This window comes from Oncorhynchus gorbuscha, linkage group LG13 (genome assembly GCF_021184085.1).
Source record: "Oncorhynchus gorbuscha isolate QuinsamMale2020 ecotype Even-year linkage group LG13, OgorEven_v1.0, whole genome shotgun sequence".
Lineage (NCBI taxonomy): Eukaryota > Metazoa > Chordata > Actinopteri > Salmoniformes > Salmonidae > Oncorhynchus > Oncorhynchus gorbuscha.
In genome coordinates, this window is record NC_060185.1 from 22,242,210 (window position 1) to 22,267,096 (window position 24,887).

The 24,887-nt window shown below is 45.8% G+C and overlaps 1 protein-coding gene across 2 annotated transcripts in view; it reads right to left on the reverse strand.

Annotated features, from left to right (window-relative positions):
- LOC123992583 (phosphatidylinositol 4,5-bisphosphate 3-kinase catalytic subunit beta isoform-like) overlaps positions 1-24,887 on the reverse strand; it is an 87,184-nt gene that overhangs the window by 19,149 nt on the left and 43,148 nt on the right. For both annotated transcript variants that reach the window (XM_046293839.1, XM_046293840.1), the window contains exons 3-6: positions 15,303-15,489; positions 12,133-12,361; positions 10,452-10,690; positions 4,088-4,270 (exon numbers count right to left, since the gene is read on the reverse strand). In XM_046293839.1, coding sequence (XP_046149795.1) covers positions 4,088-4,270; positions 10,452-10,690; positions 12,133-12,361; positions 15,303-15,455 — 804 coding nt within the window. In that variant the 5' untranslated portion in view covers positions 15,456-15,489. The remainder of the gene's footprint in view (positions 1-4,087; positions 4,271-10,451; positions 10,691-12,132; positions 12,362-15,302; positions 15,490-24,887) is intronic.

Genomic DNA, 24,887 nt, shown 5'->3' on the forward strand with positions numbered 1-24,887 from the left:
CTGTGTGGTCCGCTTACCTTATCCTCCCCTGTCTCCTGTCCACACTGTGCCCTCTTCACTGTGAAGAGCCTCCGTCGCAGGCCAGCACGCCAAGCTAGCCTGAGTCAACAGGACCCTAACATGGGAGCCAGCGACTCACCAGAGGCGATGTATATCCCCACGTGAAAACGTGGCGGCCAGTGCTAGCTGGGGCGACCAGCTCGACGCCATTGTCCCGCTGTTGGAGGACGCCAACAACCACCTTAACGCCTCCCTGCCGGGCTTCCTGATTAGAGGCGATAACTCCTTTCGGAATCGGATGGAAACGAAGACTTCTTCATCCCCTCAGGCCAGGCCAGGCCACGAAACCTCCTGCCGGGGAATCCGAAACAGGGCACACAGGCGGGGAGCCATCAACACTGGAACTCGATGTGGACCTGCAGAACGTGTGCAAACACGCTGCTAATAAACTGGTGATTCCCTGTCCCAATGCAATAGCAGAGACCACCACATCCAGCTACGAGGGTAAGAGGCTACCCAAACGGGCAGCCAGGCAATTACTACCAGTCTTCCCAGAATGCCTGGAGGAGGTTACCTGTACTGGAGTACACCAAGAACTCTGTCCAAGGTGGGTCGGTGTTGGACTGTGTTGACATGGCAGGGATTGCCCACATGCTCATCATTGAACCTCTGGTACCTTCCCATCTACACCCCAGCCAGAAGTCCTCCACGACCTCAACTGGCCCCACCTTACCAACCAAGTACGAGCACTTCCAGTCCTCTGCAACAGAGAAGGTCTACAGGTTGGTCGCCACAGCGGTGAGGGCTATCGGTATACCAAGCTGAGCTACAAGAGGCACTAATGGTCACACCGGAGCCGGGTCTGTGGGATGAGATCTGTGTTACCACACCGTCGAGATGATGCAGAAACAGTGAGTGGAGGAAAAAGAGGGAGGGTGAAGCCCTTCAGCTGTCTGCCCAGGAAGACACAGCACAGTGCCTCGCCACACCTTCACCCAGGCTGCAGCAGGTCGACCCCCCTCAACCTTTAAAATCTCCTGACGTCCAGCCCCCCAGGCTGGGAGGTCAGGGCAGCAGAGAACCTTGGATCCCCTGGTCTAAGAAGCCTCCCTTCCCACCCATGGCACCAAGGACCCATACGCCCAATCCTAGATCTACGTGCTCTGAACAGGCACATGGGAAAGTATACGTTCTGTGCGCCCAGGCAATTGGTTCGTATACATTGACCTGAAGGACACTTATTTTCACATCTCAATATACCCTCCTCACAGGAAATTTCTCAGATTTGCTTTTCAAGGTGTAATCTATGAATTTCTGGTACTCCTTCGGCCTAACTGTCACCTTGTGTTTTTACAAAGTGTACCAAGGCAGCCATAGCCCCACTCAGAGAGGGGCATTCGGTTGATGATGTACATAGACGATTGGCTGCTGTGCGCGCAATCGAGACAAGAGGTCTTAGAACACAGTCAGCTACTTTTGGAACACCTGATATTTCTAGGTTTCAGAATAAACACAGGAAAGAGCATTCTGATTCCCATGCAGACTCTTTCCTAGGTTTAATCCTAGATTCAGTATCATTCAAAGCTTGCCTTTCAGTGGAATGTATAAGAACATTCCAAGATTGCGAAACAGTGCTAGGCAGAAGGAACCTGGTGCCTTTGAAAACATGCCTGAGGCAGCTAGGTTTTAGTAGTCATCCCATTAGGACATTTGAATATGAAAGGGTTTCAACGCTGGGTCTCCTCTCTAGTTCTGAGCCCAATACATTACAAACATCACCGTGTACAGATCTCCATAGATTTCATGGTAGCACTGCACTCCTGAAGATACCGGAGTTTTCTTTTTATCCAGAAAAGTAGTCACGACGCATCTCTCTCGGGTTGGGGAGCGTCCCACGATGGCAGAACAGTCAACGGGGTACGGAGACCCCATCTCCGTTCTACTCAGATAAACTGACTGGAAGTCCTTCGCGTCCTTAGCATTAAAGTTGTTCCTCCCATTTCTGGAGGGTCGTCATGTTCTAGTCAGAACAGACAATACCAGTGTTGTGGCTTACATAAACAGACAAGGGGGACTGCGATCCCCTCACTTACACACAGACTGATTATGTGGAGCAGTGTGCATCTCCAGTCACTGAGAGCTACTCATGTACCGGGAGTATTGAATCTGGGGGAAGATTTACTTGCCAGGGGGAATCCTCTATGGAGAGTGGAAGCTCCACCCAGAGGCAGCCAATCAGGTTTGGATGCACCTCAGCATGCCAGCAGTGGATCTTTATGTTCCTTGTTCTTTTCCCTGAGGGATCAGGATACATTCAGGGGAGTGGATGTGTTGGCGCACGAGTGACCACACATGCTCCTGTATGCATTCCCACCCACTGGCCCTGACTTCCCCTACCCTCTCTCTCATACTAATAGTGCCACATTGGCCAGAGAAACACTGGCTAGTGGAGAGCACTCAACTACTATGCGGCCACCCGTGGCCCCTTCCCTTGCATCGGGACCTACAGTGCCAGGCAGAAGGGGAGATTGTCCATCCTCACCTGGAACGGTTGGCACTCTGGGCCTGGCCCGTTGATGGTGCAACTTGAACACTGCCGTGCTTCCCTAAAATGTCATTTAGACTATTCAGAGTGCTAGAGCCTCGTCCACCAGGTCCCTTTATGATTGTAAATGGTGCGTGTTTGAGGAATGGTGCACTAAATCACAGACAGTGCCATTCCAGTGCTCTGTCCTGGTAATTCTGTTGCTTATAAAAGGAATTATTAGAAAAAGGAAATGCTTTTTCTATTAAGGTATATCTAGCAGCCATTTTGGCTTGTCATGTAGGTTTTGGGAGCACGAAAGTGGGGAAACACCCCCTCGTCGCCCGTTTTATGAAGTGTGCACGTCGTGTGTGTCCAGGGTCCAAACAGTTTGCTCCGTCATGGGATTTATCAGTTGTTTTGGATGCTCTATGCCAACAGCCTTTTGAGCCCCTGGATCAGGTGGAACTGAAGATGCTTTCATTTAAGACCAGGCTATTACTAGTCTTCCCGTTGAGCTGGAAGATTTTTACCCCCTCCCTCTCCAGAACATCAACGGCTGCATATGGTGTGTCCAGTATGCGCTCTGCACATCTACATGGACAAGACCAAGGGGTTTAGAAAATGTGATCAGCTGTTTGTTTCCTGGGCGAAACCTCACTGATAAAGCCCTCACTAAACAACGCCTCTCCCACTGGATAGTGGAGGCTATCACTTTGGCATACACAAGTAAGGGTCTTCAGTCTCCTGCTGGCCTATGGGCTCATTCCACTGGAGGAATGGCTACAGGTCACTGCACTGACCCTGGCGCACACCGCTTTACGTGTAGGATCTCCTGAGGGGCAAAGCCAATGTGTGTGATATACAGCACAGTGCAGTAGGTCATCAGGATTGTCAAGCTTGTCTGGCAATACGGGAATCAGATTATCCCATAAGTGAAATACCGAAATGAATACTTGAAAGACAACGTTAGGTTACGACTGTAACCCCAGTTCTCTGATAGCATGAGTGAGGTATTTCACCAGAACACCCTCCTTGCAGGAGCGAGGAAGAGGAGTTGCTTATTTTTGAAAGATTATTTTATAGAGACCTTTTATAGGGTAGGAGGGACACCCTTCCCCGACGCACACGTCTCAACATCCAGCCAATCATGGTTGGCTTAGTGTAATAAAGGCTTCTGACGAATACGCTGGGGGCGTATCCCATAAGTAAAATACCTCACTCTTACTATCAGAGAACCGGGGTTACGATCATAACCTAAAGACATTCGTCAAACCTAACCTGACAGCTCACTACACACTCTCTGACGTTGGAACATTGAGACTGGAACATTAACCGTTACGGTCGAAGAGAGTTGACTAATTATGATAGTAATCATTAAGGAATGGTTGAGGTCAGCACAGCACAGCAACTTGAGGTTAAGAGATTGAGAAAGGGAGCAATTTGATGGTAAGAAAGCACTCTACAGAGGGTTTAGGGGTTAAAGGTGAAGGGTTCATTGGGCAACATTAGGGTCCCTTTGCACTGTATGCACTGAAGTTTAGCCTACGAGTAAGGGGTCACCTTGTACTGTATGAGGGGGTGGTCTCCACAGAGGAACTCCAGCTTATCGCTGACCCTCAGAACATACTGCTCGGCCTGGCGTCCCTCCTCCTCGGGGCCGTGGGTCGTTAGCCATTTCCTCAACGCCTGTTCCATCAGCTCACTGGGACTGGTGCTGGGCCACACCTTCAGACTAGCTGTGTCCTGGAGGGAGAGAACATTATCATCAACACAACAAACACAAAGAGAGACAGAGAAGAGAAAGAGATGGCGTGGTGCACTTAATGTTCGAAACTCAGCAAGAAATGTCCTCTCACGGTCAACTGGGTTTATTTTCAGCAAACTTAACATGTGTAAACATTTGTATGAACATAAGATTCAACAACAGACATGTGACTAACAAAAATGTAATAATGTGTCCCTGAAATAAAGGGGGGGGGGTCAAAATCAAAAGTAACAGTCAGTATCTGGTTTGGCCACCTGCTGCATTAAGTACTGCAGTACAACATCTCCTCACAGACTGCACTAGATTTTCCAGTTCTTGCTGTGAGATGTTACCCCACCCTTCCACCAAGGCACCTGCAAGTTCCCAGACATTTCTGGGGGGAACGGCCCTAGCCTTCACCCTCTGATCCAACAGGTCCCAGACGTGCTCAATGAGATTGCGATCCGGGCTCTTGCCTGGCCATGGAACACTGATATTCCTGTCTTTCAGGAAATCACGCACAGAACGAGCAGTATGGCTGTATGGCTGCCTCCTTGCTGCATGCCGAAGGTACGTTCACGCAGATGAACAGGGACCCTGGTCATCTTTATTTTGGTGTTTTTCAGAGTCAGTAGAAAGGCCTCTTTAGTGTCCCAAATTTTCCTAAATGTGATCTTAATTGCCTACTGTCTAAGCTGTTAGTGTCTTAATGACTTTTCCAAAGGTGCATGTTCATTAATTGTTTATGGTTCATTGAACAAGCATGGGAAACAGTGTTTAAACCCTTTACAATGAAGATCTGTGAAGTTATTTGGATTTTTATGAATTATCTTTGAAAGACAGGATCCTGAAAAGGGAAGTTTCCTTTTCTGCTGAGTTTATATTACAAAGTGACATCTCAAAGTAAGCGAGGAGAGAGGACAAGGGGAGATATTAAAATAACAGAAAGACAGGGGGTAAGGGATATACACTGCTCAAAAAAATTAAGGGAACACTAAAATAACACATCCTAGATCTGAATGAATGAAATATTCTTATTAAATACTTTTTTCTTTACATAGTTGAATGTGCTGAAAACCACACTACAGTTTGATCCAACGTTGATGTAATGTCCTTAAAACAAGTCAAAATGAGGCTCAGTAGTGTGTGTGGCCTCCACGTGCCTGTATGACCTCCCTACAACACCTGGGCAATATCCTGATGAGGTGGCGGATGGTCTCCTGAGGGATCTCCTCCCAGACCTGGACTAAAGCATCCGCCAACTCCTGGACAGTCTGTGGTGCAACGTGGCGTTGGTGGATGGAGCGAGACATGATGTCCCAGATATGCTCAATTGGATTCAGGTCTGGGGAATGGGCGGGCCAGTCCATAGCATCAATGCCTTCCTCTTGCAGGAATTGCTGACACACTCCAGCCACATGAGGTCTAGCATTGTCTTGCATTAGGAGGAACCCAGGGCCAACCGCACCAACATTTGGTCTCACAAGGGGTCTGAGGATCTCATCTCGGAACCTAATGGCAGTCAGGCTACCTCTGGCGAGCACATGGAGGGCTGTGCGGCCTCCCAAAGAAATGCCACCCCACACCATGACTGACCCACCGCCAAACCAGTCATGTTGGAGGATGTTGCAGGCAGCAGAACATTCTCCACAGCGTCTCCAGACTGTCACGTCTGTCACATGTGTTCAGTGTGAACCTGCTTTCATCTGTGAATAGCACAGGGCGCCAGTGGCAAATTTGCCAATCTTGGTGTTCTCTGGCAAATGCCAAACGTCCTGCACGGTGTTGGGCTGGAAGCACAACCCCCATCTGTGGACGTCGGGCCCTCACACCACCCTCATGGAGTCTGTTTCTGACCGTTTGAGCAGACACATGCACATTTGTGGCCTGCTGGAGGTCATTTAGCAGGGCACTGGCAGTGCTCCTCCTGCTTCTCCTTGCACAAAGGCGGAGGTAGCGGTCCTGCTGCTGGGTTGTCTCCCTCCTACGGCCTCCTCCACGTCTCCTGATTTACTGGCCTGTCTCCTGGTAGCACCTCCATGCTCTGGAGACTACGCTGACAGACACAGCAAACCTTCTTGCCACAGCTCGCATTGATGTGCCATCCTGGATGAACTGCACTACCTGAGCCACTTGTGTGGGTTGTAGACTCCGTCTCATGCTACCACTAGAGTGAAAGCACCGCCAGCATTCAAAAATGACCAAAACATCAGCCAGGAAGCATAGGAACTGAGAAGTGTGGTCACCACCTGCAGAACCACTCCTTTATTGGGGGTGTCTTGCTAATTGCCTATAATTTCCACCTGTTGTCTATTCCATTTGCACAACAGCATGTGACATTTATTGTCAATCAGTGTTGCTTCCTAAATGGACAGTTTGATTTCACAGAAGTGTGATTGACTTGGAGTTACATTGTGTTGTTTAAGTGTTCCCTTTATTTTTTTGAGCTGTGTAGATTGTCCTGCAGTGTGTGTCTGCTGCCTCACAGACAAGGCTTAACACACAATCCCAGTCAGACAGAGAAGGCTTAAAGAGCATTCAGACAGAGAAACGCACACACCCCCCTACCCAACCTGCCTTGAAGCCTGGTGCCCAACCTGGTCGTGAGGGCACAGCCGCCACACACTCACAATGGCATGACAACCACCTGCTGCATATCACCATGGTGACACTGGCCAGAGTGGTCAAGTTCCAAATAGAGCAGTAAAAATTATTGAAATGATTTCACATTTTCATTACAGTCAAGACTATGTGTACTTTTGGGTAATTGCTTCAAATAAAATGGTAACTATAGCACCTTGTACCTTCTAGTGAAAGACTGCAGTTTTACAATGTAATGTCCAAGTAAATGTCATGTAAACAGGTAGTAAAATAAGGCTTTGTTATATCAGAGCAACTGAAAACCAGGCCAACCAACCAATTGAGTTAACAAGACTCTAGACAATAAAAGGTCCACTTCCTGTCCTTAATGTGGCTTAGTGTCTGGACTCCTAAAAAACACACTGACTTCCTGCCACTATCCACCTGGACAGAAGAACAAAGACAGTAAGGGTTTGGGCCATGTAGTGTGCAGTGAGCTATTGACCCTAGCGCACGATGCATATCTTTTTTCAGATAGAACATACAGTAGTGTGTAGAGAGGTTGATAGTGAGGAGTGTGTGAGAGTGAGAGAGGAATAGAGAGAGAGAGAGGGATAGAGAGAGAGGGATAGAGAGAGAGAGCGAGAGCGGGTGAGGGGGAAGAGGGGAAGAGAGGGAGAGTGCAAGAGAGCAAGCAAGAGATATGGTGTCAGCGTCCTCAGATGTCACGTGCTTCAGTGTCTCATGGTGGTGATGACCCATTTAGAGCCATCACTCTGCCAGAGATTGGCTCAGTCCCATAACCAGGCCCTATTAGGGGACTGTCCACTGTCCCATGACCAGGCCCTATTAGGGGACCGTCCACTATCCCATTAGGGGACCGTCCACTGTCCCATGACCAGGCCCTATTAGGGGACCGTCCACTGTCCCATGACCAGGCCCTATTAACAGACAGTTAATAGGACCTGGTCATGTGACTGTTAACTGTCTTAATAGGACCTGGTCATGTGACAGTTAACAGACAGTTAACAGTCACATGACCAGGTCCTATTAACAGACAGTTAACTGTCACATGACCAGGTCCTATTAACTAGAGGTCGACCGATTAATCGGAATGGCCGATTAATTCGGGCCGATTTCAAGTTGGAAATCTGTATTTTTTGGGAAATCTGTATTTTTGGAAATCTGTATTTTTTTATATATATATATTTTTTTTACACCTTTATTTAATCTTTATTTAACTCGGCAAGTCAGTTAAGAACACATTCTTATTTTCAATGACGGCCTAGGAACAGTGGGTTAACTGCCTTGTTCAGGGACAGACCCATGGATTTTTACCTTGTCAGCTCGGGGATTCAATCTTGCAACCCTACAACTAGTCCTACGCTCTAACCACCTGCCTCTCATTGCACTCCACGAGGAGCCTGCCTGTTACGTGAATGCAGTAAGCCAAGGTAAGTTGCTAGCTAGCATTACACAATCAATCAATCATAATCATTAGTTTATGGTTGATGATATTACTAGTTTATCTAGCATGTTCTGCGTTGCATATAATTGATGCGTATTCGCGAAAAAGGACTGTCCTTGCTCCAATGTGTACCTAACCATAAACATCAATGCCTTTCTTATAATCAATACACAGAAGTATATATTTTTAAACCTGCATATTTAGCTAAAAGAAATCCAGGTTAGCAGGCAATATTAACCAGGTGAAATTGTGTCACTTCTTTTGAGTTCATTGCATGCAGAGTCAGTGTATATGCAACAGTTTGGGCAGCCTAATCTGCCAGAATTGTACGTAATTATGACATAACATTGAAGGTTGTGCAATGTAACAGGAATATTTAGACTTATGGATGCCACCCGTTAGATAAAATACACACACAAAAAAAACACAAAAAAAAGGTTCTGTATTTCACTGAAATTATGTTTTCGAGATGATAGTTTCCGGATTCGACCATATTAATGACCTAAGGCTCGTATTTCTGTGTTTTATGTTATAATTAAGTCTATGATTTGATAGAGCAGTCTGACCGAGCGATGGTATGCACCAGCAGGCTTGTAAGCATTCATTCAGCAGCTCTTTGCTGTGCTTCAAGCTTCAAGCTTCAAGCCCTGTTTATGACTTCAAGCCCATCAACTCCCAAGATTAGGCTTGTGTAACCAATGTGAAATGGCTAGCTAGTTAGCGGGGTGCGCGCTAATAGCGTTTCAAGCGTCACGCGCTCTGAGACTTGGAGTAGTTATTCCCCTTGCTCTGCATGGGTAACGCTGCTTCGAGGGTGGCTGTTGTCGTTGTGTTCCTGGTTCGAAACACAGGTAGGGGCGAGGAGAGGGACGGAAGCTATGCTGTTACACTGGCAATACTAAAGTGCCTATAAGAACATCTAATAGTCAAAGGTATATGAAATACAAATGGTATAGAGAGAAATAGTCCTATAATTCCTATAACTACAACCTAAAACTTCTTACCTGGGAATATTGAAGACTCATGGTAAAAGGAACCACCAGCTTTCATATGTTCTCCTGTTCTAAGCAAGGAACTGAAACGTTAGCTTTCTTACATGGCACATATTACACTTTTACTTTCTTCTCCAACACTTTGTTTTTGCATTATTTAAACCAAATTGAACATGTTTCATTATTTATTTGAGGCTAAATGGATTTTATTGATGTATTATATTAAGTTAAAATAAGTGTTCATTCAGTATTGTTGTAATTGTCATTATTACAAATACATTTTTAAAAAATTGTGGTATCGGCTTTTTTTGGTCCTCCAATAATCGGTATCGGTATTGAAAAATCATAATCAGTCGACCTCTACTATTAACAGACCGTTAACTGTCATATGACCAGGTCCTATTAGGGAATAGCCAACAGAGAAGATGAGAGGGGAGTATATTATTGTGTGAGAGAGTTTGTTTACTCGTCTGTAGCCTACTGAGTATAACAAACATTAGGAACACCTTCCTAATATTCCCCCTCAGAACAGCCTCAATTCGTCGGGGCATGGACTCTACAAGGTTTTAAAAGCGTTCCACAGGGATGCTGGCCCATGTTGACTCCAATGCTTCCCACAGTTGTGTGACATCAATAAGGGATCATAGACTGACCAGGTGAAAACTATGTCACGGAAAGAGCAAGTGTTCCTAATATTTTGTCGAATCAGTGTCTGTCTGCATACTGTTGTCTGTATGTGATGGCACCTAATTGATGACAGCTGAGGGTGTATTGTATTGTAGATGTGACTCCTGCTTGATGACAGCTGAGGGTGTATAGTATTGTAGATGTGACTCCTGCTTGATGACAGCTGAGGGTGTATAGTATTGTAGATGTGACTCCTGCTTGATGACAGCTGAGGGTGTATAGTATTGTAAATGTGACTCCTGCTTGATGACAGCTGAGGGTGTATAGTATTGTAGATGTGACTCCTGCTTGATGACAGCTGAGGGTGTATAGTATTGTAAATACTACACACTACTCGAAGAGAGTAACAATGGCCTCGTTCACTCCATTGCTGGGCATATTTTGCTATGTGTGCATGTAAGTATTTCTGGTAGGAAATATTGTGCTCACAGTGTGTACAGATACTGTAGTTACCTGGGACTGGTCGAAGTGCATGGTGACTTTGAGGCTGGCCTCGGCCTGTTTGTCGTTGACACCGTCTGTGACGGGTGTGGCTCCTCCCCCTGGCTCCAGCTGCGGAGAGAAGCAGGCCTGCAGCCACTCGCTCCAGGTCATCAGCTGTACCCGCTGCATCTTCTCCTCGCTGATACGGAACATCTTACTGCGGAAGTCCTTCACCTCCTGGTCCTGCAGAGCGTCCAGCTCGTGGAGACCTGTGAATGGTTCATGAAGCTTCATAAGCTCTTCATAACCACTCCATGACCACTTTATAAACATTGCACAACGACTTCGCAGGTGATAAAGATATCATGATTAGGCCACAAGAGGTTATGCAACATTTTGCACTAAAGATGAATTTGCCGATAGTGTTCCGTTTGTGAACACCTGTGAGCAGTCATAAGAAGCCACACACTAAAGCACGTGAAAAACAAGAGTATAACCTCTGCATGACTGGGTCTAACAGCACTGCATTAAAAGGCATTACCATTCATGTTTAATGCACTACATCTGTGACTGACATTTGATACCTGGCGTGGAAACAAGTAGCAATTCCTGTTTATGAGGGATTACAAATGACAATCCAATCTCAACAGTGTTGAACTCTAACCTACTCTTTTCATTGAAATACAACTGTCGCTGTCACTATAAAATCTAGCTCCTAAATTCATTATACTATATCTGTCAGTTGAACAGAGCTCAGTATTTTGGGCCAGTAGAACACTTTGGATGATGAAAACAACATGTTGACATTTAAAACCATTAAACATTCATATGACCCTCAGCTCTCAGATTGTGTGAGTGCGTGTGTCTGCTTCTTTGTGTGTGTGCGCACGTGTATGCTTTTCAGTGTATGTGTGCTTTCAGTGTGTGTGTGGCTAGCCAGCGTGTGTGTGGCTAGCCAGCGTGTGTGTGGCTAGCCAGCGCCTGAGGGATGTTTTGAGTACCGCTTACTGACAAAAGCCTTTTACAGATCACATCTGACAAAAGTGGAGGCAGGAGGGAGCATATCAATATGGGATGAGTCTCCTTCCATTAGACTGACTGACTCCCTCTCTGAACAGGCCTGGTTGGCCTGCAGCCTGGAGCACCTCCATAGAGCCCCACCATCTTTGTCCTCACACACCCTCAGACTAACAAGACCCTGTGTGTGTGTACACTTATAGCTATGTGTATATGTGGATGAGATAGAGAATGTAAGGGAGACTTAGTGTATGTAGGAATGTGCGCATATTTGGGTTTGTGTGTCAATAGACTGACCTTTCCACCCTACCATTACAGTGGTGGTCTGGCTTGCCTCCTCCACTCAGCACAGCATCTTATCACCATCACAGATAATACTGAGTGACGGATGATAATAACAGACATCAGGAGCCTGTCCATTCTAAGCGGATTGTTTTCCATCCTACGGGCCTGACTTCAGCTGATACTGGGATGATGACATGACACTTCTGAAGACAAGACTCAGATCTGACAGCCAAGGCAAAGAGGATATCAATATATTGGAGAAAGAGATTAAATGGTGCTGGTGTGTCTAAAGAGTATCTGTGTGTTTGAGTGATCACTGTCCAGGAGCATCTCTACTCTGTTCAAACCACAGGTCAAACATCAGTGTAAGGGTCTACTGTTACTGGGTGCATGTGTGCGCGCACGTCACCTTTTCCGATGAGCACACCGATCTTGGAGTCGAGCAAGCGTTCCGCGCGGCCACAGTTGCGTGTGACCAGTTTGAGCATGGGACAGAAGGGCCTAACATCACAGAGGCGCCTGGTCTCATCCTCCAGCTCCTCGTGCACAGCTGCCTGGTTCACACACTCAAACATGTGGCCCTCCATCTCCCCCAGAGACGGAAACAGGGGGTATGACTGGGCCTGCTTCCATAGGAGCTATGAGGAGAAGAGGGGGACACCACAGTTATTACATGGCAAGACAAGTTAACACAATCTACCTGTATGATCAGAGGCTACACAGACACAGGCTCAGCCTCTAAAATACATGATCTACAACAACAACAGGAACCTAAACGATTAGCCATGACTCACATCACAATAATCCAGATTCTAAAGCACAACAGTAGTTCTACAAATCATCGTGACTGAAATGTTAACAACCAATGGGTGAACAACAATGTTATGTCATATGATGACAGGGGAACAAACATGATGACACAGGTCCTGAATAGACCAATCAGGACATGAATCATGTCCCATGGCACAGTCACAGGGTGTGTGTGTGTGTGTGTGTGTGTGTGTGTGTGTGTGTGTGTGTGTGTGTGTGTGTGTGTGTGTGTGTGTGTGTGTGTGTGTGTGTGTGTGTGTGTGTGTGTGTGTGTGTGTGTGTGTGTGTGTGTGTGTGTGTGTGTGTGTGTGTGTGTGTGTTCGTGTGTTCGTGTGTTCGTGTGTGTGTGTGTGTGTGTGTGTTTGAGGCTGAAGGGCACGAAGTAGACAAACATGGAGACAGAGTAGACAAGGAGTCATGTCACCTCTCTTCCCTTCAGACAAACAGTCTTGTGTCATAACCACCTTACTGACCATAACATCAGACCAAGTCCCCTCAAAGTATAGACCTTTAGAGGCTAAAACAAAATACTCCCGGAATTCAACTTTTACTGCATCAGATGCCGTCATTGTAAATAAGAATGTGTTCTTAACTGACTTGCCTAGTTAAATAAAGGTAAAAAACCAATGATTGGATTACAGTTTACTACTTGGGCTGTACCATGTTCACATGACAAATAACTGCTTTTACTTAACAAATGTGTTGTTATTATCCGTTGTGTGACATCTAATTATCTGTCACATTTCACCAGCATGCTATTTGTAGCCATCCAGAGACAATATCACTACTACTGTTATGATCTCAAATGAAAGCAAGCACCTTGAAGTAGCTGGATAACAGCCTCACTTAAGAGACATTTTATTGAACTTTACCATTTCCTTCAAGAGTATCTCTTGAACATTTTCTCTTACATTCAGTTCGTTGTTTTATTTCATGCATGTTGGATGGACTTGCAAGGTAACCATAAAAAAAAAAAATCTAAACCAACATTTATTGAGAACACGTCACAACAGTTCTGGTGCTGTTGGCTAGTCGAGGATGAATATCAGAACACATTTTAATAGAAGTGAAAGAAGAGCTATTCTAATGGAGATGGAGGAGTGGTGTGTCATTGCACCCCTGATAAATGTCATGCCCACGTTACATCTGAGCAGGGGAGACATCTTTATTCTCCACACTGCCACTGTGCTGTCTACAAATCAGTATCTGAGGTTTAACGTTGTTAGCTGGCTGGCAAGCCTTCCGTCTGGGGACTACTCTCCTCCTAAACATTTTTAGTTGGGTAAATAAATTAATCTGCTGCTGGTCTACCTGAGCCTCTCCTTCTCCCTCTCTTGCTCCCTCACATTCTCCCTCATTCTGCAGTCACACTAAGATACTTTTTAATTTCTCTGAGCTTTCCTCCATATCTCCTCTTTACTGGCTCCAGGGAATAGATTTCCACTGAGCAAGCCCTCACTAGCCCTCCCTGAACCGAATCCACCAACAGGTAGCCAGACGGTAGCTTACCGGCTAGCCTACCTACCAGGGCATAACTGAGAATACTGCATAACTGTCTGCACAACTGTCTGCACAACTGTCTGCATAACTGTAAAGCAGATCACAAGTCATCGAGTCTGTTAGTTCTGTTTTGTAGACATATGAAAAGCAGACAGACAAACAAGCACTTCTGTGAATTGGAGTGTTAGGTCACCCCTCATTAGAAACACTGGAGCCAGGGGTGATTCAGAGAAACAGACATTACACACTGTTGTTCAAGAACTATTCAACAAAGCCTGTCTGAGGAAAATATGCTGTCTCTCTATGTGGGTGTGTGTGTGTGTGTGTGTGTGTGTGTGTGTGTGTGTGTGTGTGTGTGTGTGTGTGTGTGTGTGTGTGTGTGTGTGTGTGCATCAGAAATAGTGTCTCAGAATGGAGGAAAACATCACATGAGGAAAACACCAGCAGGGAGAGAGGGTCACAGGGAGAGGGATCTCACCACCGGGTCAAATACAAAAACGGCCATCCTTCAAGGTATTTACACTTTAAAAGGTCAAACTAAAAATCATCTTAAAAATTCATATTGGCTGAAGTATGAAACCTTCCATGATGGTAAAGACTATAGTGTATGGTTACATTCCTGACCTTTGGCTTACATCTCACCCCACCTTTACCCACTAGCAGGGTCACGCATGATGTCATAGGATATTTGCATGCAGTTAGAGTGCAGCTCAGAGACAAACAAACAGCCACCAGCATAACACCCATTAGACAGTGTCTGTCTGGACTGGAGAGGAGGCGACAGTCTACAGCAGCCTACAGCTTGTTCTAGTTGTTATGATGGCCTTTTACAATGGCTCAGAACCAGAACTTCAGCCAGGCAGCACCCAGAGTCATTCATCAAAACAATCCTAACCAATCTCCGTAATGTTAAACTAATAAATTGTAAAGTAATGTGTTCCATGTGGGTTGATTCTAACAACCTGAAAGGCTGAAGGTGTTGTAGTGCTGGACAGACAATGTGGATAGAAATCCATATCATTATAATCCTACTGAATCCTCATGATAACAATAAGAACAATAAATACAAACATTGAGGTGCATAGTAGGCCTATTACAGGCCTCTAGGCTATACTTTCCAATGCTGTTCTAAGATTACAACTGCACTGTTTCGACTGCGGTCTGAAATGATTAACATTAGGCTATAGGCAAGCCTGTTAACTACAGAATACCCAGCAAAATATCATATAATTACATTTCAAACACACACACAGTCCCCCTCTCTCGTACCAGTTTGATGTGTTGTATGGTGGCCTCTCTGGGCACGTCCATCTGGATGTAGATGCCGGTGGGTAACAGGAAGTCCACAGTGACCAGGTCCTCTCCACACAGCTGGGAGTGGGCCGCCCACAAGTCCAGGTCGTCTGTCATGGCGGGAGGCATCGCAGGGACCAACACCCAGCTCAACCATAAGGACCTGGGAGGAGGAAAGAGGACCGTTAGGGAGAGTAACCATGAACTGCTGAAGAACCACAACCACATGCAGAGAGTATAGAACTGTAACCATGAATGGCTGAACCACACCTCACAGAGCTCTTCCAATTCCTACTATCCTATTGAAATGCAGACATAGTTTGATAGTCTTTACTGATGACTGAAAGTTGGGTGGTGTCTGGCTGAGGGGGCTGTTATACTCTTTGCCCCCAGGGGGAACCCTGTATAACACGGACTGGCCCTGGTTGGGTGAGCCCTCAGAGGAATGCCCACTAAGCAAACACAGGAACAAAAAGGTCACCAACCCTTCCCCTCACCCCTGACAACCTGCTCTGGTTCCCCCCCTCACTTGACCGTGAGGCTGTTGTCAAGGCAATTATCAAGTAAACGGAGTTGAGGTAAATTTAGCTGACATTTTTCAAATCATCCAGTGAGTGTAGAATAACCGTAGTTAGTGTGGGACTGGAGTTGACAGGTTTTCAAAATTCCCTTTAAAAAAATTGTTACGGGTTTAGGAGGTGGTTCAAGTACACACACACACACACACACACACACACACACACACACACACACACACACACACACACACACACACACACACACACACACACACACACACACACACACACACACACACACACACACACACACACACACACACACACACACACACACACACACACACACACTAGAGTAAGAGCTTGAGCAGCTCTTTTTCCATTCTGGCTCAGTGTTTCACCACAATGGACCATCCACAATCACAGTTGCCTTTCTGTAATGACCTATTCCTGAAGAGCATGTCTTTAAGTGCTCCAGCAGGCCACAGTTCAATCTCTATTTTGGCTCAATATCACCAGGCCATTAAATCCAGCAGCAGCCCCATATTCTCTAATGGTGTTAAGTGCTTGGGTCCATTTTGGCTCTGCAGCAAGTACAGTATCGTGGCCCATTTGGAGCCACTATCTTGGCCACTTAACATGATCAGCTATGCAGATGCAACTGCTCTGACTGCCATTCAACACTAGAACATTCTCTCAAAGGGACTGTACAATTTGGTGAGTGGTGGAACTAAACACTAGTGCTGGGATGATCAAGATAAAATGATTGACACCGACCATATTGATCACTTATCATCTCCGGCATTTTGCGGATGTCGTTCATTACAATAAGTAGCCTATACTAGACAAATGTCAATGAAATACGTTTGCTAATGCGACAATTGATGGCTACAACCATCAGACTAGTCGTAGTTTACAGTGCATCCAGAGTGTATTCAGGCAACTTGACTTTTTCCACATTTTGTTACATTATGGATTCAATTGAAAAAGAAAACCTCTCTTCAATCGACACACAATAACAAAGCGAAAACAGGTTTTTAGATATTCTCGCAAACCAAGCCATGAGGTTGAAGAAATTGTCCGTAGAGCGCTGAGACAGGATTGTGTCCAGGCACAGATCAGGGGAAGGGTACCAAAACCAAAACAGAGATCCTTGATTTTAAAAAACCTGCTCCAGAGCACTAAGGACATCAGATTGGGGCGAAGGTTCACCTTCCAACAGGATCAGTTTTAATTATTTAAAAACGTTTTTGCTTTGTCATTATAGGGTATTGTGTGTAGATTGATGAGGGGGAAAAAATAATTAATCCATTTTAGAATAAGGCATAACTTAACATTTGGAAAAAGTCCAGGGGTCTGAATATTTCCGGAACGCACTGTAAACTACTACCACTAGTTTGATGGTTGTAGCCATCAATTTTCCAATTAGCAAATGCATTTCATTGATATTTCTCTAGTATAGGCTACTTATCATAATCAACGACATCAGCAAAGTGCCTGAGATGATAACTGATCGATATGGTCGGTGTCCATCATTTTCCCTTTATCATCCTTGATAAAAACCTGCTCCAGAGCGCTAAGGACCTCAGACTGGGGCAAAGGTTCACCTTCCAACAGGACAACGACCCTAAGCACACAGCAAAGACACTGACGAGTGGCTTCGGGACAAGTCTCTGAATGTCCTTGAGTGGCCCAGCCAGAGCCCGGACTTGAACCCAATTGAACATCTCTGGAGAGACCTGAAAATAGCTGTGCAGTGACACTCCCCATCCAACCTGACAGAGCTTGAGGGGATCTGCAGAGAAGAATGGGAGAAGCTCCCAAATAAAGGTGTGCCAAGCTTGTAGCGTCATACCAAAAGAAGATGAGGCTGTAATTGCTGCCAAAGATGCGTCAACAAAGTACTGAGTAAAGGGTCTGAATACTTTTGTAAATGCCATATTTCAATCTTAATTATTTATAATTAATGCCATATTTCTAAAAATCTGTTTTTGCTTTGTCATTATGGGGTATTGTGTATAGATTGATGAAGGGGAAAAAACACTAAATCCCTTTTAGAATAAGGCGTAATGTAACAAAATGTGGATAAAGTCCAGGGGTCTGAATACTTTCCGAATGCACTGTAAAGGATCATTAAAGAAAAAGTTTAATTGTGGACAATGTTAGAAATGTATCATTCTACTTATTCATCGTTATTGCATCAATTCAAGCAATTTATCACTAAATGGATTTTTGTCCATATCGCCCAGTTCTAAGCACCTTGTCAAATGTGCAGTTGAATGCCTGTCTCAGACAAACACTGCAGAGGGTGATGTCACAGAGGAGCTCAGTTACACTCATGAAAGGAAAGGTGACACCACAACGTGTCTGTCTGACGCAGTCACAACTAACATGAGGAGACACACTGAACATCCCCTCTAGAGTCGCAATGGGATTTGATAAACTATTAGCATCCGTTGCTATAGCAACGGTATGATAACCTAATGCATTGCATTTTGGAGATTACAGCAAAAATAACATTTTCATCCCTGCTACGTAAACAAAGCTGATTTTGCTGTTTAAACAAGTTTTGTTTAGCTAATAAGATCATTTTGTCATGACAGGCCCACCCACATCAAGGGCAAAATCTTTTAGTGGCCCCCCTCTTCACAGTGGAGAAAAAATAATAATAATAATAAAGTTAAACTTCGCCATAGGCCACAGAGAAAATAATGCAGTTTTAAAGCAATTTCTTTGCAATTCTAAACATTTTGCCATATATAGGGTGGAGATATTTATTGTTATTGTAAAGAAGAAATGTTGGAAGTTTACATACACCTTAGCCAAATACATGAACACTCAGTTTCACAATTCCTGACATTTAATCCTAGTAAAAATTACGTTTTAGACCAGTTAGGATAACCACTTTATTTTAAGAATGTGAAATGTCAGAATAATAGTAGAGAGAATGATTTATTTCAGCTTTTATGTCTTTCAACACATTCCCAGTGGGTCAGAAGTTTAAAAACACTCAATTAGTATTTGGTAGCATTGCCTTTAAATTGTTTAACTTGGGTCAAACATTTTGGGTAGCCTTCCACAAGTTTCCTACAATAAGTTGGGTGAATCAGGTTTGTAGGCCTCCTTGCTCGCACACGCTTTTTCAGTTTTCTACAGGCTTGAGGCTACAGGCTTTTTCAAATGTTCTACAGGCTTGAGGTTTAGGGCTTTGTGATGGCCACTCCAATACCTTGACTTTGTTGTCCTTAAGCCATTTTGCCACAACTTTGGAAGTATGCTTGGGGCATAGTCCATTTGGAAGACCCATTTGCAACCAAGCTATAACTGATGTCTTGAGAAGTTGCTTCAATATATCCACATAATTTTCCTTATCATGATGCCATCTATTTTGTGAAGTGCACCAGTTCCTCCTGCAGCAAAGCACCCCCACAACCTGATGCTGCCACCACCGTGCTTCACAGTTGGGATGGTGTTCTTCGGCTTGCAAGCTTCCCCCTTTATCCTCCAAACATAACAATGGTCATTATGGCCAAACAGTTCTATATGTTTCATCAGACCAGAGGACATTTCTCCAAAAAGTACGATCTTTTTCCCCAGGTGCAGTTACAAACCGTAGTCTGGCTTTTTTAATGGCGGTTTTGGAGCAGTGGTTTCTTCCTTGCTGAACGGCCTTTCAGGTTATTATAGGACTCGAATGTGGATATAGACACTTTTGTACCTGAATCCCCCAGCATCTTCACAAGGTCCTTTGCTGTTGTTCTGGAATTGATTTGCACTTTTCGCACCAAAGTACGTTCATCTCTAGGAGACAGAACGCGTCTCCTTCCTGAGTGGTATGATGGCTGCGTGGTACCATAGCGTTTATACTTGCGCACTATTGTTTGTACAGATGAATGTGGTACCTTCAGGCGTTTGGAAATTGCTCCCAAGGATGAACCAGACTTGTGGAGGTCTACAATTATTTTTCCTGAGGTCTTGGCTGATTTCTTTTGATTTTCCCATGGTGTCAAGCAAAGGGGCACTGAGTTTGAAGGTTGGCTTTGAAATACATCCATATGGACACCTCCAAATGACTCAAATGATGTCAATTAGCCTATCAGAAGCTTCTAAAGCCATGACATCCTTTTCTGGAATTTTCCAAGCTGTTTAAAGGCACAGTCAACTTAGTGTATGTAAACTTCTAACCCGCTGGACTTGTGATACAGTGAATAAGTGAAATAATCTCAATTCAATTCAATTCAAGGGCTTTAATCTCTCTGTAAACAATTGTTGGAAAAATGACTTGTGTCATACAAAGTAGCAGTCCTGACCTACTTGCCAAAACTAGTTAGTTAACAAGAAATTTGTGGAGTGGTTGAAAAACTAGTTTTAATGACTCCAATCTTCAGACTTCAACTGTATATGCAAATGTCACATTGACATTCAACGTAGGATTTGCGAATAAGGTTGAGTTACCCGTATATAGCTGATGAGAAGATTTCCCCTGGGCTAGTGTGTGTGTGTGTGTGTGTGTGTGTGTGTGTGTGTGTGTGTGTGTGTGTGTGTGTGTGTGTGTGTGTGTGTGTGTGTGTGTGTGTGTGTAAGTCATACAGGTGTGATTTCATCATGACAGTGTAAAGGGTATAGGAGAATGTATAGGGCGTCTGTGATAGCAGAGGAGTCACTTTAGAACTACGACAGCCTAGTCAATATTAATGACACACATATTCCACTGTCACACTTAATGAAATTATTCCACCATGTCAGTTTGGAAAGAAAGAACCGTTGTCATGGTAACAACCCATTGTTCTATTGAAAAGGTCTCCCCTAAAGCCTGACGAATACATTATGATTAGGATTATTAACAAGTATGTCCTTATGCTCTTTGTAAACTGTTGGTCTCTCTCTCGTACTCTAGTCTACAATGGGGCAGTGTGTGCGAGGAGGGGGGAGATATGAGGTCATGGTCAGTGATTAAGGACTCTGTGACACTTCTAAAAATACTACAATGAGTTCACAAAAGAGGAAGACCCCCACCCCCGCTCCACTATAAATACAGTACCGGTGTGAATGAGGTCACATTCTCTCGCTCTCTCACACACACAATCTATACTAGGGCATCCCGAGTCAGCTTTTCCTCTAGCTCTCTAGCTGAGGGGCTGTTGTTCAGGGGGGAATTGGGGCTTAGGGACTGTACTGACCACATCCAGTCACATTCATCCACATCAGCCCACATGGTGTCATGTCATACCCCTTCCCTCTCTGAACATGTTAACTCCCCTTGGGAATGGGGGGGAAATTGAGTGTGTGTGTGAGTGAGGTTAGTCAGTAGGGCGTGAGTTTTGAAAGTGTTGTGGTACACAGTGGTAGCACTTCTAGGTAAACAGAACACATTTTGATGTAGAACTAGTGGTCCACAGTTACCCTGAGGTTCTGTCTCAGTGTGAGGACCAACATAACAGGCGAATTAGGAGTGTGTTTGAGGTGTGTGTATGAGGCTTATGAAGGGTGTGTGTGTGAGAAACAGTCACCCTCACTGCTGCTCTAACATGACAGAAATCACTAGACACTCCTACTTGTGGATTTAGAGAGTGGCTGTGGGCTTGAGACAGGATGTGATAGAAAAAACTGAAGAGGATAAATAAACTTTACTGTAGTGAGGTCTACTGTAGCAACATCATAGTTGTGGTCTGGTCTGTACAGTCCAACAACAATCAACTGGACATAGTAGACCTACCATAGAGGACAGGGTAATGAGGCTGTATACTCTAGATGGTGGAGATAACATAGTGTGTGAAAGGCTTTGATTGTATTTATTCAACACACAGACACTGTGGTTTTCCACATGTTCCTGTCTGTGGTAAACATCAATGTCATATCTTGTAGTTGTCCATTTGGTGGGAAAAGTGGCCGAGGATATTTGGATTAGCGCTCAAACTACAACCCCCCCCCTACCTTCTATCTCTCTGGTCTGTCCCTCTCCTCCCCACCCTGTATCAGTGGGTACTGATGTGGCCAAGAGATTATATTTCTATTTTTTTACTTGGACCCCTTTTTCTCCCTAATTTCATGGTATCCAATTGGTAGCTACAATCTTGTCTCATCGCTGCAACTCGGACTCGGGAGAGGCGAAGGTTGAGAGCCGTGTGTCCTCCGAAACGCAACCCAGCCAAGCCACACTGTCCGCTCAACCCGAAAGCCAGTCGCACCAATGTGTCGGAAGAAACACCCCACACCTGGCGACCGTGTTAGCGTGCATTGCGCCAGCCTGCCACAGGAGTCGCTAGAGCGCAATGGGACAAGGACATCCCTGCCGGTCAAACCCTCTCCTAACCCGGACGATGCTGGGCCAATTGTGCACCGCCCCATTGATCTCCCGGTAGCGGCAGAGGCTTATTGCGACATCACAGAGCATCCATGTGGCTCCATAATGCATCCATTATGATGTCATAAAAGCCTGTTCTCATCCCACCTCCCTCCTCACTCATCGCCCTGTGGGTGGAGAGAGGGAGGGAGGAAATGTCAGATTTATTTCATGCTCAGCACAGCCCACTCGGAGTGCACCACTGCTTAATCCTCAAGACTAAATGCATGTTATTCAATCGATCGCTGCCCGCACCTGCTCACCCGTCCAGCATCACTACTCTGGATGACGCTGACTTAGAATACATGGACAACTACAACATCCCTGGGTGTCTGGCTAGACTGTAAACTCTCCTTCCAGACTCACATTAAGCATCTCCAATCCAAAATTAAATCTAGAACCGGCTTCCTATATCGCAACAAAGCATCCTTCACTCATACTGCCAAACACACCCTCGTAAAACTGACCATCCTACCGATCCTCGACTTCGGTGATGTCATCTATAAAATAGCCTCCAATACCCTACTCAACAAACTGTCTGTGACAGTGCCATCCGTTTTGTCACCAAAGCCCCATACACTACCCATCATTGCGACCTGTACACTCTCGTTGGTTGGCCCTCGCTTCATACTCGTCGCCAAACCCACTGGCTACAGGTTATCTACAAGTCTCTGCTCGGTAAAGCCCCGCCTTATCTCAGCTCACTGGTCACCATAGCAGCACCCACTCGTAGCATGCGCTCCAGCAGGTATATCTCACTGGTCACCATAGCAGCACCCACTCGTAGCATGCGCTCCAGCAGGTATATCTCACTGGTCACCATAGCAGCACCCACTCGTAGCATGCGCTCCAGCAGATATATCTCACTGGTCACCATGGCAGCACCCACTCGTAGCATGCGCTCCAGCAGGTATATCTCACTGGTCACCATAGCAGCACCCACTCGTAGCATGCGCTCCAGCAGGTATATCTCACTGGTCACCATAGCAGCACCCACTCGTAGCATGCGCTCCAGCAGATATATCTCACTGGTCACCATGGCAGCACCCACTCGTAGCATGCGCTCCAGCAGGTATATCTCACTGGTCACCATAGCATCACTCACTCGTAGCATGCGCTCCAGCAGGTATATCTCACTGGTCACCATAGCATCACCCACCCGTAGCGCGTGCTCCAGCAGGTATATCTCACTGGTCACCATAGCAGCACCCACCCGTAGCGCGCGCTCCAGCAGGTATATCTCACTGGTCACCATAGCAGCACCCACCCGTAGCGCGCGCTCCAGCAGGTATATCTCACTGGTCACCATAGCAGCACCCACCCGTAGCGCGCGCTCCAGCAGGTATATCTCACTGGTCACCCCAAAGCCAATTCCTCCTTTGGTTGTTTTTCCTTCCAGTTCTCTGCTGCCCATGACTGAAACAAACTACAAAAACCTCTGAAGCTGGAGACTCACATCTCCCTCAATAGCTTTAAGCACCAACTGTCAGAGCAGCTCACAGATCACTGCACCTGTACATAGCCCATCTGTAAACAGCTCATCTACCTACCTCATCCCCATACTGTATGTATTTATTTATTTATTTTGCTCCTTTGCACCCCAGTATCTCTACCTGCACATTCATCTTCTGCACATCTACCATTCCAGTGTTTAATTGCTATATTGTAATTACTTCGCCACCATGGCCTATTTATTTCCTTAACTTACCTCATTTGCACTCACTGTATATAGACTTTTTGTTTTCTTTTGTTCTACTGTATGTTTTGTTTACTCCATGTGTAACTCTGTGTGGTTGTATGTGTCGAATTGCTACGCTTTATCTTGGCCAGGGGAAAGGGGGAAAGGGAGTAGAGGGAAGGGGTAAGGGAGTAGAGGGAAGGGGAAAGGGAGTAGAGGGAAGGGGTAAGGGAGTAGAGGGAAGGGGAAAGGGAGTAGAGGGAAGGGGAAAGGGAGTAGAGGGAAGGGGAAAGGGAGTAGAGGGAAGGGGAAAGGGAGTAGAGGGAAGGGGTAAGGGAGTAGAGGGAAGGGGAAGCGAGTAGAGGGAAGGGGAAAGGGAGTAGAGGGAAGGGGAAAGGGAGTAGAGGGAAGGGGAAAGGGAGTAGAGGGAAAGGGAAAGGGAGTAGAGGGAAGGGGAAAGGGAGTAGAGGGAAGGGGAAAGGGAGTAGAGGGAAGGGGAAAGGGAGTAGAGGGAAGGGGAAAGGGAGTAGAGGGAAGGGGAAAGGGAGTAGGGGAAAGGGAAAGGATAAATGTTTGGAAGGGGTAAGGGAGTAGAGGGAAGGGGTAAGGGAGTAGAGGGAAGGGGAAAGGGAGTAGAGGGAAGGGGTAAGGGAGTAGAGGGAAAGGGAAAGGGAGTAGGGGAAAGGGAGTAGAGGGAAGGGGAAAGGGAGTAGAGGGAAGGGGAAAGGGAGTAGAGGGAAAGGGAGTAGGGGAAAGGGAGTAGAGGGAAGGGGAAAGGGAGTAGAGGGAAGGGGAAAGGGAGTAGAGGGTAGGGGTAAGGGAGTAGAGGGAAAGGGAAAGGGAAAGGGAGTAGGGGAAAGGGAAAGGGAGTAGAGGGAAGGGGAAAGGGAGTAGAGGGAAGGGGAAAGGGAGTAGAGGGAAGGGGAAAGGGAGTAGAGGGAAAGGGAAAGGGAGGGGAAAGGGAGTAGAGGGAAGGGGAAAGGGAGAGGGAGAGGGAAGGGGAAAGGGAGTAGAGGGAAGGG